This window comes from Manacus candei, unplaced genomic scaffold, assembly GCF_025592945.1.
Source record: "Manacus candei isolate 608988 ecotype Guabito, Panama unplaced genomic scaffold, ASM2559294v1 h1tg000035l, whole genome shotgun sequence".
Taxonomy (NCBI): Eukaryota; Metazoa; Chordata; class Aves; order Passeriformes; family Pipridae; genus Manacus; species Manacus candei.
In genome coordinates, this window is record NW_026138083.1 from 8,243,551 (window position 1) to 8,256,058 (window position 12,508).

Here is a 12,508-nt window from a genome sequence, read left to right on the forward strand (position 1 = left end):
GTCTTTAATGCCTAATGAATGCTGCTTAAAAAAGTTTGACACTTGGGCAACAGCACTGAGGCTGATGATCTTATTTTCCCTTTTGATGTTAAAACTGCATTCAGTGCAGCCCATTGCATTGAAGGTCAGATTCCTTTCCTCCAGAAAATCGAGTAAAACTACTTTGAATTATACCAAAGCTTAGTGTGCCTGGTATCCTTGTAAACTTCTACTTGTAGTTGGCTGCTGCCTCGTGTTGATCTATGTATAGATAAAAGTTGAAGGCAGAACAGCAATGTTATTAGCCACAATCCTAAATCCCTGAAGGATTTTTAAAAATCCTTCCCCTTTTCATGTCCCAAAGTATCCTAAAGCATTGGTATATCCAGTACAAAAATGGAAATGCCTGTCAATTCTTGCCAGAAATATGTTTTAACACCAGAGCTACCAGGATCTCTACAATACAGCAATATCTCTAAACAGCTGGGTTTCAAAAAAAAAAAAAAAAGAAAAAAGAGAACAAGTAAACCTACAAGTAGTAATCCTTAATAAAACCAACAGAAAGATTAGGAGAATCCGTGCAGAGAAAGATTATGTATGCAATATATCAAACCACAGGTACTTCCTAGACAGACTCAGGTGAGTGAAGCAGAATTCAGCCTGCTTCTCAAGTCTGGAAGCAGCCTTGGGAAACACAGCCATTCAGGCACAGTGGCAGTGCCACAGTACATTTACAAGAAAGATGTCACTAGCAAGTGTGAAGCTGCAGCAGTCTAGGCCAGATTCTTTATTTTAGAACGTGTGCTCTTGGCTGCATCTTCAACCTCGGTCATCTTCTGAGAAATCTCTTTTTTCTGCAGAAAGTGAAAATAGTACATTACTGCCTACTACTAAGTAGAAGACTTAGTATCGTCGAGCTTCAAGGGGAAATCAGGCTACGTCTCGCACAGAGCAGAGACTGAGGACCAGGAATGGTCCACCTCATCCAGCCCCAGTCTGGGGGCAACAAAGCACTTTGGCAACGCAGTGATAAGGAACAAGGAGTCCAGCTAAACAATCCCAAGACTAGAAACTAAGTAACTCTTCCAACATTACAGGGGGTTAGAGATACATTACGGTCTCTGTGTACGCTGTGTACGTACAATTGCCTTTATTATTCGCATTTTGTCCAGCTTCAGGAACTCCTGTAGTGTCAGGTTAGCAGGCTCTTTTGGAAGGGAAAGAAAACCACAGCCCGCAGAGTGCTTTTTGTGTTCCTCCCTGAAAAGACGGGGGGGGGGGAAAGAGAAAATAGAAGACAGTAGCTCCCAACAAGCCACACGCAGCTGTTCTCCCCTGCCGAGCACCTCGGTTGCCAGCAGCGCTTCCCGCTGCCGGAGCGGCGCCGCCATCGGGAGCGGCGCCGATCGGAGAGGGGGCCAGGGAAACCACCCCGTACTCACAGGGGATCGTCGTCGGGCTCCCACCCCTCCAGCTCCTTGAGGCAGAAGAAGCACTGCGCCACGTCGGGGCTGTTCTCGCTGGGGCAGTGCACGAAACCCGCTGCCGCCATCTGCGGGCACAAGGAAGGCGGGAAGGTCCCGTCAGCGCCTGCCCGCCCCGCTCCCTCGGCCCCGCGCTCCCGCTCCCGGCTCACCCGCTCGGGCGTGCAGGCGCAGCCCTCGGTGAAGGGCCAGTTGCGGAAGGTGGCGACTCGGGAGGAGACGAGGTACAGCCGCCATTCCTCGGGCAGCACCGCCTGCCCCGCGCCGGCCGCCATGTCCCTGTTCAAACGGCGGCGGGCGCGGAGCAGGGCGGGAGCGGGGCGGTTCTGCCGCCCTCCAGCGCCAGCGGCAGCCTTGGAAATTCCGAAGAGTCCGAGAGCATGAGCCAGGAGGAAAAAGAATGTTTTGTTTTCTGTGGGGTTTTTTAAAGCCCCCAGCACAAATCCAAGGGGAAGAAGGATAAGTTTGCCAGATCGATTTTTTTTTTTTTTTTTTTTTAATTACACTCCTAGGAAGGTGCCATGGGTTTTTGTGCTGACAGAGCTGGTAGAGAAGCACAGCTTCCTCAACAGGAAACTCTCTTTCCTCAACCCTCCTGTTGAGGCAAAGCCCGCTCAGGGATGCTCCCGCTCCTCCGCGACAGTGGCTGCTTGTTCCTGGCCCCAGGCATCCGCCTTTCCACTCCCGCGGGCAGCGGGAGCGGCTGAGCTCACTGTCCCTGCCTGGCTAACGCTGCCTGTCTGGAGAAGAAAGCAGGACGAAGCACTCTTGTCTCGCTGGTTTTGCAGGGACGACCTGGCTACTCATCCGTCACAGCAGCGGGAGCTCAAGATTCCTGAGCTGTGTTTGCTCAGTGTCTCCTCCAGAAAGAACGCAAGGGCTAGAGGGAAGCAACTCTGTGGACCAGGTTGGCAGAGACAAGTGATAAAGATGGCTTAGCTCAACCACTCACGAAGAGCTTATAATCACAAGCAGGTGGGTCTGCAAAGCAGCACATCCTCACACTATAGGTGGCAATGAATGGACCAAGCAGACTTTTGTTTCAGCCCCCAGTCTGGATCTGAAGTCTGAAAAGAAGCATTTGACACTTGTGCAACGTCAGGACACTCAGGACTTCTCTTTCAAAGTAAACTGCAAAGTATTACTTCAACAAAATTAATGACTACTATGCAGAATGATCTGAGTATTTACCCAGCTCAGCTATAGCAGATGAATGGGCACAATAAGGTGACTACAGCAGGCTGCTTCCTGGTTGTGAAGTATCAAAGCTCAGACAAGGCCATGGAAGTGCATGGGCTTTTCTGCACTTTTTTGAGCAAGTGAGGTTCCACCTTCATCCTCCAGGAAAATTTTGTTCTGTTAAACTGAGCTGTGTTTGTCAACTCTAATCGCTGCTACAGTCACTGCACAGATCAGGGAAGCGCAGAGTAGTCGTATCATAAAGCAGGGTGGATGATGGCTCTTTAATCACAGCTAAGGTAACAAATCACCCTGGTTTCCAAGGCAGAAAGAGGGAATTGGAGGGCTAGGAGCCTCATTCCTTGCAGAGAAATCCATGCCCATTCAAGCACTGGCCTTTAAACTTCTCATTATTCAACATTATGGGGAGGAAACATTATCTTGAGAGGACCCTTGAAGTGATCCCTGTGCAGCCACAAAAGAGAGATTGAGCTGCAGCAGCTATTTTATAGCTACTTCAAAGGCTGCCAAGTTCTGGCGCTGACCTAGTGAAGACAAGTAGAGCTCCCTGGCAGCCCTGGTGCATTTCCCCAGGTTATCAGATTGCACACCTGACTTCACACAGTGCCTGTCAGGATGCTGGCCTCAGCCTCCTGTCCTTGGGACTCTTGCTGAAAGCGGGGGTGAATTCCTGCTCACCCAACAGTACCTCCGTGCTCACCCCTACAGCCAGTAGAATAAAAGCAAATGTTTCCTACAGCTTGAGTTGCCAAGAGAAAATAACACACGAATACTGCAGTTTTCACCACTGGTTTTCAGATCTGATTTGCTGGGATCTCTTTGCAAGTCAGAAAGTTCTTGGGTCATGGCTGTTCACCTTTACCCTATCAGTGAAGTGATGCTTGAGTCAGCCACACTTGTACCCACCAAAGCCATTAGGATCATCAGGGAAGGATCTCATAGTAAGCAATTCAAAGGCACACCACATTTTCACAGGCAGCACGAATGAACAGGGTGTGCAGTCTATAAAAGCACAGAAGGTAACACTTAATCTCCCAGTCCTGAGAGTGTGGGATATAATAAGTATAGCTGTTAACTAACTAATTTTCCCAGAAATATGGGCAAATTATTAAGAAACAAGCAAAATAGCAATACCGATCTCCATTCCCTGTAAGCTTTACTGAGCTCATTCTTACCAGTCTTCCTGAAAAAGGAAAGCAGCTGAGGTGCAAAGGCTCAAAGGCATTTAATCACTTAATTGCCTTTCAGGATCTGGGAGTAAATGAAGCACCTGGATAAGACAAGCTGTTTGCAGCACAGCAGGTATCCCAGGTCTGTTATAACACCCTCTTCACTTGGCATTCTCCCTCTGAGGGACAAAGCCAGAGAGATATAGGCACAGAGCAAGCAGGTGCTCAAAATCTTCCTGGTCACCTTTGAGAACGCAATGCAGAACTGGTCATCTTCTTCAGACTATCCTGTATCTCCCAATTCTGGCTGGAAAGGGACAGTCTGCTAAGGCCTGCATGGGTGTGGCTTCTGTGCAGGTGTCCAGTGGGGAAATAAGGAGTTTCTTGCCTGGGTCAGCTGCCCACACACATCCTCTGTCGGCCATATTTGAGTTTGCTAGATTTCAATGAAATATGATGGAGAGACAGCTTAACAAACAGTACAACTACAGGTAGGCTTTTCCAAGGGAAGGGCTTTAATTCATTCATAAAGACAGGTTTTTTTTTTCTTTCCAAGTACCGCTAACTTGTAACATAAGTAACATCAAAAATTTTCACAGTCATAAAGCAGGCAGAAATGTGCAAGAATGTTAGGGCACACAACCCTTGGATGGCCCGTTTTTCCCTCCCACTACCACTGGTTTTGTGTTGGTGATGATATACGTTGACTACACAAAAACATACTTTGTGTCCCTTTCTCTTCTGTTACCAAAATGAAGACTGTTAAGGCAACTTCTACTGTGGCCAGGTAGCCAACAGGTACACACAGTGGATTAAGAACAAAGAAGTCACATTTGGTGTGTAGTTCTTTGTGGGCTTGATGTGAAAGGAACATCACTGTGGATGTGATCCGTAGTTAAAATGCATAGACTGACCTTTCGTCAGTGCTGCTTTCTGTTCATCTGCAGTGAAAGTCAGGGAGAGAGAAGCCACTAAACTGCATAAAAGGAAAAGAGCCCACTACCAGAGAAACCATTTGGAGTTTGTATTTTCTTTCGTTCTTGGTTATTTCTATTTATTCTCTGCTCTCCTTTTTACTTATACTTAGAACCATGAAATGACAGCTTGGTGCTTCCAAGAACTGGATCTGGCCTACCTCTAACATTCTCTTCCCTCCAAACTGCAAGCAGATTGCTTCTACAAATCAGCCTGCATTTCAAACATCACCACACACTTTTCTGAGTTTCTTCTATCCAGAGTGCCTGTAGCAGGAGGAGGTGGATGCTGGAGCCTTCAAGGCCAGCTCTATGGTTAGAGGTGTGCCAACAACTGTGTCAGCACCAACAATGGCAGAAAGGTTGTAAGATTTCAAAGGGCTGATTTGGCAGGTATGGTATCCTATCTTGCCTAGATACAAACCCACATGACACCTTGTTCCTAAACACAAAATACTGTGCACTGCAAGAACTTCACACTTGAGCACAGGGTCAACAAGGTGAAAGGAAGGCAGCAGAGAAGGAGGAGAAGAAAGGTGTCTTCTCTGAGCCTTTTATTTGGAATCACATGAATTCACACACTCTTTACTATTCCTAAAACATGGTTCCAGTACTATTGTTCTGGCATGTGTAGAGCTTTCCTAAAGTTACTGCCCAGCTACGTGCACCAATATCTCATTTCTCTTCACAGACTCAAGACATGGTTCCTAGCAAAGCAATCAAATTACAGAAACATTGAATGATTTAACTTTAGAGGTTCATTTTCATTCATAAACAAAAAATGAAATTAAAAACCTGCAGCATTTTTTTGACAGGTTTCAAGATTTGAAATTCATGGGGCTCCTCTGAAGTGACAAATATTTTTTTGCTTGTTTGTCAATGAGGCTCTTCAAAGTAACAGTGCCAGGAAAATTCCCTGTAAACAATTTCAGTCTTCCAGTGGTTTCAGCATATCCCAGCTGGCATTTTCAGGCCTCTGCCCTTGGAGCACAGGAATCAATCCTCTTGGATTGCAGTTTTAGCACACAACATAGCACTGTTGAAATCCACTGGTGTGTTCCAGCTCTCATGTGACAGCCAACATCCTGCACTGAAAGCTGTGGTAGTTTTTTTGACAGATTGGGCTTTTCAGAGATCCCCAGACAGCTCTGACAGATTAGCGCCGCAGCCTGAGAAAGAATGCATGCTTACACTCCTTGCTGTCCAAGGGGTAATATTTATCATAAAAATCCAAAATGTATTCCTCAGTCTTAAATCCAAACTTCTGGTAGAGCAGCATAGCAGGGTTGCTTGCAGAGACGTGAAGAGTTACGTCTTTGCCCATGCAGGTCTGCCAAGGGAAGGGGGAAAGAAAAAAAGAAGATATCACAGTGAGAGAATGAGACAGCCTCTGGGGGAATGCAGAGGTGAGGAGATTCATCCGTTCAGATATTCAAGTTACTGAGGAAATGTGAGAAAAGCTGGAGGCCCCGACACAGAAATCATCACACATTGCAAGAGCAAAGGCAAAGGGAACGCCGCTATTCCTTCAAGCCTTTGTTTCTGGGAAACATGGACTCTCTGCCAATGAAAGCAGGTTTGGGATTATAATTTGTCATCTTTCCATTGTCAATTACTAAAGTAATTGTTAATTAAAAATAATCTCAGTGTACAGCACTGATTTCAGATACTTAACAACGGCCTGAAGAAAAGACAAAACATGCCAGAGGATCAGGCACCTTACTGCACTCCTCCCCATCAGCAAACAGAGCTGAGCTCTCTGTGACCACTGGAGCAGCCCCAGGGCATCTCTGGGCTGTCACACTAGAATTCCTATCTATTCCACCCAGCTCCTCTCCCACCCTTCAGGGCACAGCACTCCACCTACTGAGAAGGCAGGAATCCAGTTCAGACAGCAAACAGCATGGCTGAAGTTACCTTAAAGATACCAAATTATTTTAACTAGCAACACCGATAAAGACGCTGAAGTAATTTTTTTTCTGCTTTCATCAAGTGTTTTAATAGCATTCTATGTATATGGAATGTATTGTAACTGTAAGTGGGAACAGTAAAATCCTTCAGAAAATTTCCAAGGCAGAACATTCAAAGGTAAAGCTCTCACAGGGGATTTAAGGAGGGAAGGAAAAGAAGAAATAATTCAGAGCAGGTTTTTGGGGGAAAGGAAGTTTGAATGAGATCATTAAGAAAATGCAGTTTGCTCCTCTGGGCCAGATGCATTAGAGGGTAACTTCTGAGAGCAAACCAGTCACTACTATTTGCATCAAAACACTTCCTGTTAAGTTATGCTTTTCTCAAGAATTCCCCCCCAACCTCAGCCCATTGATCCAAAAGTAAAGGAACTACTCTTAATCTGAACAGCACATGAAAGTGTCTCTAGCTATAGAGAGTAAACCCCAAGCCCAAGCAGGCTGCAAAGCAGCACCTACAATCTAGTGTTTGAGGAACAGAAGGTCACAACCACCATTTAAGCTCCTACATGGCTAAATGCCTTCTACCACTGACAAAAAGTCAGCAATGGAAAAATAAATCTAATGTGAGCCAAACATAGTGCTGATCTCATTGCTAGTGAGCCTAATCAGCCTCAAATCTGCTTGGCTTTCCTGAATGTGGTAATTTTATGCTAGTCTACCTGCAAGCAGGATTAGGTTAATTTGATGTGATACATCCTACAAAAAAGGTGTAAGGGTTTTCTACAGCTGACTTGCCAATGCATCCCAACTCTGCTGGAGAGACAGTCTTCCAGAGTCCACCTGCTGGATCCCTGCAAACCTCGGCACATTGCTCACACGTGTTCTCACTGGGTGTTGACATCTCACATCAACAGACTACAGCTGAGGGCAATTTACTTCAACACACAGAGATGCTTGAGAAATGCAAGGAGTGAATTTAAAGTATATTGGTTAGTGGCCTGTGTCAACACATAGAGAAAAGAGGTGGACACTGCAGAGAGCTGTGCAGGTAGAAGAGTTACCCTTGGATGGTCCAGAGGAGCTACTCTCAGTGAAAACTGCTTTTCCAAAGAACAGATCACTGTTCTTAAGGCTCTGCCAGCACTCCCTACCTTTCTTCAGCCAAATAAATAAGAGAAAAAACATTTTCAATTATGAGTTTTGTTAGTGCAGCTCATCTTGACTAAAACAAGTTAAGAAGTGTTTCCTATCGGCAGCTCTGTCATGAGAGTTCAGGGAGTGGTAAAATTGTGGGTCCTGAAGAGGCACAGTTACGCTATGAAAAGGACATATATCTGCATTCTTACTCAAAATTAAGCTGGCTTTCCTACAGTTTAATTCAAGAAAGTAAATGGAATTAAGGCCACTTGAATAACAGTACTGATTCAGAGATTTAATGATGTTTAACTATGTTAATACCACCCATTTAGTTAGCTCAGATTAATTATCCCAAGTGTTCCTGTGGAAGAAGGCCCAGTACAAGCTAGTTTGAACAAAGTGAATGAGGTTGCACACACTCTTTATTTTCAACTCAGCTGTATTTGAACCAGTGTATTAAAAGTCAAAGTGAATTATTAAGATCAGTAATTGATTTAATGCAACAGCCCTGGTAATGGAATAAACCTCCAAGTGTAGCCAAGAAAGCTACAATAGATTCTAATTGAACCTGTCCACTATTATCTCATTTTCTCCTTTAAACTCCACATTTACAGTATTACTTTTACATGAACTATTGACCAGTGAAGAACACAAAGTTAATTCCAAGCCATTCAAAGTGTACAGCATCTTGCTAATTCTGAGGACCTGACCAGTATGGCTGTTCTTCTAAATACATTTTAGCTTCTGCTTTGGAAATTATTTTCCCCCATAAATATTCACACTGGCTGCTGACAATCTGTGTGGGAGTGTAAGTAGAGAAAGGGAAAGGTGAAAGAGCCAGAAGGGAAGAACACTACACTTCTTACTCTCTAATATTGGCATGTGTGCACACAAGGAAGAAGGAAGAGCTAGTTCTTTGGCAGAGTCATGGGACCGTTTGATTACCTGGATAAGATGGTAAATCATGAAGGTTGCAATCCCAGCTCTTCTCCACTCAGGGTGAACTAACAGAAAAGAGATGTAAGCTTCATTGTACTTCACATCTGGCACCATAAAGCCGAAGGCAATGATAACTTTCTTGTAAAGGACAACAACACTGAAGTCTGGATACTGCAGGCATTCTGACAAATCTATTCCTACGGAGAAAGGGAGAAACAGCAGCTGAAAACATTGCAAACCACTTGTATGGAAATTCCAGGGTTTAAGGATTCTCAGAAACACTCACTTGATCCCTTCCTTTTTTACCTTTATTTCAAAGCTCTGCTATAAAGAGATCACAGAATCATAGAATGGTTGGCATTGGAAGGGACCTCTGGAGATCATCTGGTCCAAAGCTCCTGCTAGAACAGTCCTCCACTACTAAAAATTATGCAGACAAATTTCCTGCATTTTGGGAAATCACAGGGGTTGGGACACCTAGAGTGCAGGGGATGAACCTTGCCTTGGGAAAACCAGCTGCCTGGTGTCTCCCCTGCTAGGTATGTAAGGTAAAAGGAGATGATTCAACAAAACAGAGACAAAATACGACCTGATTACTAGCAGTGAATCTTGCATGGAGAAAGTAACAAAGCTAATTTCCTTTCAAATGACTTAAGGATGAAACTAAAACTTAAAATTCGCTCTCTTTGGAGGCAGCACACATGAAACTGGGCTTCAACTCTGGTAGCATTACTTGACTATGGTTCCTATCTCTTTTCTCCACCTTGCCTTGAGCTCCTACTGCTTCCTCTTGTACATACTCAGCTGCTTGTGGAGCTGCACTGTGATACCTGACCACAGCTTTCCAGGTTATCAAGACATCTGCTTTTAGCATGCAAATTCTCTAAGCTGGGGCATGAAGCAGCCTCTCAGGCAGTGGTGCTTCTGTGACTCAGAGGCTGGACACAAACACCCGAGGCTGGTGACTTCTGAGTGGAGTTTGTTACCTTGCCTAATCACACTGCTGCTGCAGTCCTAGAGCATCTACACAGCATGTTAGTGTCAAACACTGCAGTTCAAGACACTGAAGATGGACTGCTTGGTAATTTGAGTGGACTGACCCTAAACAAGATGCAAGACATAGTGGAGATGTACCAAAAATAGTTTCAGCCTCAGGTTGGCAATTGCAAATATACTTGGAATGTGGGGTAATAGCAGAGTATGTTTTCCAGTAATCACTCTTGATGAGATGCAAGGCTTCACCAGGCACAAATAAGTGGGTGAATTATTGTCTTGCTTGATAGTAAACTGGGTGGAGCGAGACGTGGGAGGAATTGATTGGCAATAGGGAGCTGTGTTAATTATCTCAAGGCTGCAATTGCCTGTGGAGTGCCTTACAGCGTGTCTGTACAGGAACGCTTTCTTGCCTTGAGCACTGGCGTCTATGAAATGGTGCTGTCCCCTCAGCACACAGTTATTCCTGTAGGAAAATGCTTAGCTCACGATGGTTTACCACTTGTCTACTCAGGAGATGTTTCCCATTAGGGCATGAAGGCACAAGATACTGGGAGAGACAACATGGGGGAATCTTGCTTCGCAACAGCTCGTTTGTGGTTACTACCTGCAAACTTGTTTCTGCCTTGTGAGAAGCAAAAAGAGCTCTGACTTGAATGATTTGGAGGCATAGAACTAAGGTCTGGGCTCATCCCACATGGTGAAGTGCCTAGATTTTCTGAATTCGGTGAATGAGAGCATCACTATTAGGCAACTTAGCACACCTGTCATTCACTGATGATCCCCAGAGCCCACATGCTCCAGAGGCCTAAACTTAAGCAGAATTATAGGTGTTTCTCTAAACAACAGTGACAGTTTAATGAGGTTCACCCAGCTGCATATCCCCACCTGCCCCCCAGGTTGTACCAGCCCAATGGAATGCTAAATCCTTTGCAACCACAAAGACACTGGGCTTTACCTCCTGAAGCATGAACTCCTCACTTACCTCTCCTGCTAAAACAGAACCAGGGTGCAATGATCATATCCCAGCCTCAGAAATTTTTCACCACAGAAGAGATTTTGATTCCTGTTTGGAGACTGATGGGAGTGTCAGCTTTCTGATTTAATGATGAATAGTTCACAGTCACCCACACTCCTTATGTTAAATAAAACAGGGTGAGTCCTGAAGAACTTAATGAAGGTGCAACGCAACTTGGCCAGAACTTCAAATGCATTATCAGGAGAGGAGAGACTATGACAAAGAGGTTCAGCCTCTGTTGGGATTGCAAGTGTTTCTCATGAGCTCTGAAAGAGCTTGTGAAAAGAAAGGTGTGCAAGGCCCTGAATTGTACAATTTGGACAATGAGTAGCACAGAAAGCTCTGATCCTGACTGCAGTATATGAGCACTGCTGAACTACAAACCCTGCTGAATCACTATCTGCAAATCAAAACATAAAGCGAACAGTTACTTGGAATAAAGGTGTGACTGTTTGTACTGGGCCTTTCCAAATTAGTCTGCTGCACTGTCAAAAGCTGATCCATGCAGTAGATGAACATCCCTATTATTATTTCAGAAGAACTAAAGACTGCAGCCTCATGACAACCCCCATAAAGGGCAGCCACTGTCCCAAGAGAGCCTACAGTTCAAGAAATGACACAAAAATTCAAACCCAGTACATACTGAGGCTTGAAGAAATAAAGGACATCACAGTGGAGCCTGCAGTTGTAAATGCAATTCACAGAAGCACAGAATACCCTGAGTTGGAAGGGACCCACAAGGATCATCGAGTCCAACTCCTGTCCCTGCTCAGGACAACCCCAAGAGTCACACCATGTGCCTGAGAGTATTGTCCAAATTCTTCTTGAACTCTGTCAGGCTTGGTGCTGTGACCACTTCCCTGGGGAGCCTGTTCAGCACCCAACCACCCTCTGGGTGAAGAACCTTTTCCTAATATCCAACATAAATCTCCCCTGACTCAGCTTCATGCCATTCCCTTGGGTCCTGTCACTGGTCACCAGAGAGAAGAGATCAGTGCCTGCCCCTCCGGCTTCCCCTTGTGAGAAAGCTGCAGACCATGATGAGGTCTCTCCTCAGTCTCCTCCAAGCTGAACAAACCAAGTGACCTCAGCCGCTCCTCATATGACTTCCCAACTTTCACTCCAACATATCCAGCTAATGGCTGCTAGGAAGAAACTTTCTCACAAAGCTAATGAACAGTAGAACTGTTTACTTCAGCCCCTGATTCTGAAAAATGTTTCACTGGGTGCTTAAATTTAGTTAACTTCCAAACTATTACACTACTTCTATTGGCACCTATTTCTGTAGGGGTTGTGCTAATTGGGGCCTAATTTCCCAGTTCTACATGATTTCAAGACACAAAGACACCAAACCCATGTCTCCATCTCAAATGCATTCCTGTGACATCAGATAACAGTTTTCTAAGAACTGAGCCAGACACCAACAGAAGAAAAATTTGGCCCAAGAATGTTTTTTTTCTGAACAAAACCACTTCCTTCTTAGAAAACCAAGCACTGAAAGAATCTTACCAGGCCAGAAGAATTCATGGCACATGGAGTTTATAGTGGGGATGTGATTAGGGCGAACATAGCAGTAATCAATGGGTGCTTCTGGCTCAGCCTTCCAGTTGAGATCATTCCTGTGTGGATATGCCTGGATTTCTGCCAGCAGCCTGAGTTTTGGGGGCTTTGTCTCATAATCACGCCTGTCAGGAACATGAAAAGC

At 45.0% G+C, this 12,508-nt stretch overlaps 2 protein-coding genes and 1 non-coding gene across 14 annotated transcripts in view; all 3 read right to left on the bottom strand.

The window, feature by feature from the left end:
- Positions 1–12,508, bottom strand: part of KAT14 (lysine acetyltransferase 14) — a 151,636-nt gene that overhangs the window by 128,813 nt on the left and 10,315 nt on the right. For 10 of the 12 annotated variants that reach the window (XR_007905335.1, XR_007905336.1, XR_007905337.1 and 7 more), the window contains exons 8-10: positions 12,313–12,488; positions 8,799–8,989; positions 4,367–6,136 (exon numbers count right to left, since the gene is read on the bottom strand). Coding sequence is in view for 2 of the 12 variants with exons in the window: in XM_051792677.1 (XP_051648637.1) it covers positions 5,963–6,136; positions 8,799–8,989; positions 12,313–12,488 (541 nt within the window). In the remaining 10 variants the exon portion in view is untranslated. Of the gene's footprint in view, positions 1–4,252; positions 6,137–8,798; positions 8,990–12,312; positions 12,489–12,508 lie in introns of those variants that run through there. The other 2 variants (XM_051792677.1, XM_051792674.1) reach the window with 2 other exon arrangements.
- Positions 10–1,973, bottom strand: BIRC5 (baculoviral IAP repeat containing 5). Its single transcript, XM_051792714.1, has 4 exons — positions 1,616–1,973; positions 1,422–1,531; positions 1,122–1,239; positions 10–833 (listed from the first exon to the last, which is right to left on the bottom strand). The coding sequence occupies exons 1-4, from the start codon at positions 1,736–1,738 to the stop codon at positions 753–755; spliced, it is 432 nt and encodes a 143-aa protein (XP_051648674.1). The 5' UTR covers positions 1,739–1,973; the 3' UTR covers positions 10–752.
- Positions 9,182–9,339, bottom strand: LOC127473477 (U1 spliceosomal RNA). Its single transcript, XR_007905469.1, has one exon. It is a non-coding gene; the product is annotated as a U1 spliceosomal RNA (small nuclear RNA).

What these genes read in the sequence shown, in the direction of transcription:
- BIRC5 (XM_051792714.1), bottom strand. Translation starts at nt 1,738, where the DNA reads ATGGCGGCCGGCGCGGGGCAGGCGGTGCTGCCCGAGGAATGGCGGCTG. An exon ending in GAGCCCGACGACGATCCCCT is followed by an intron (nt 1,240 to 1,421) that starts GTGAGTACGGGG and finishes CCGTCTTTTCAG; the next exon opens with GGAGGAACACAAAAAGCACT. An exon ending in TGCGAATAATAAAGGCAATT is followed by an intron (nt 834 to 1,121) that starts GTACGTACACAG and finishes CACTTTCTGCAG; the next exon opens with AAAAAAGAGATTTCTCAGAA.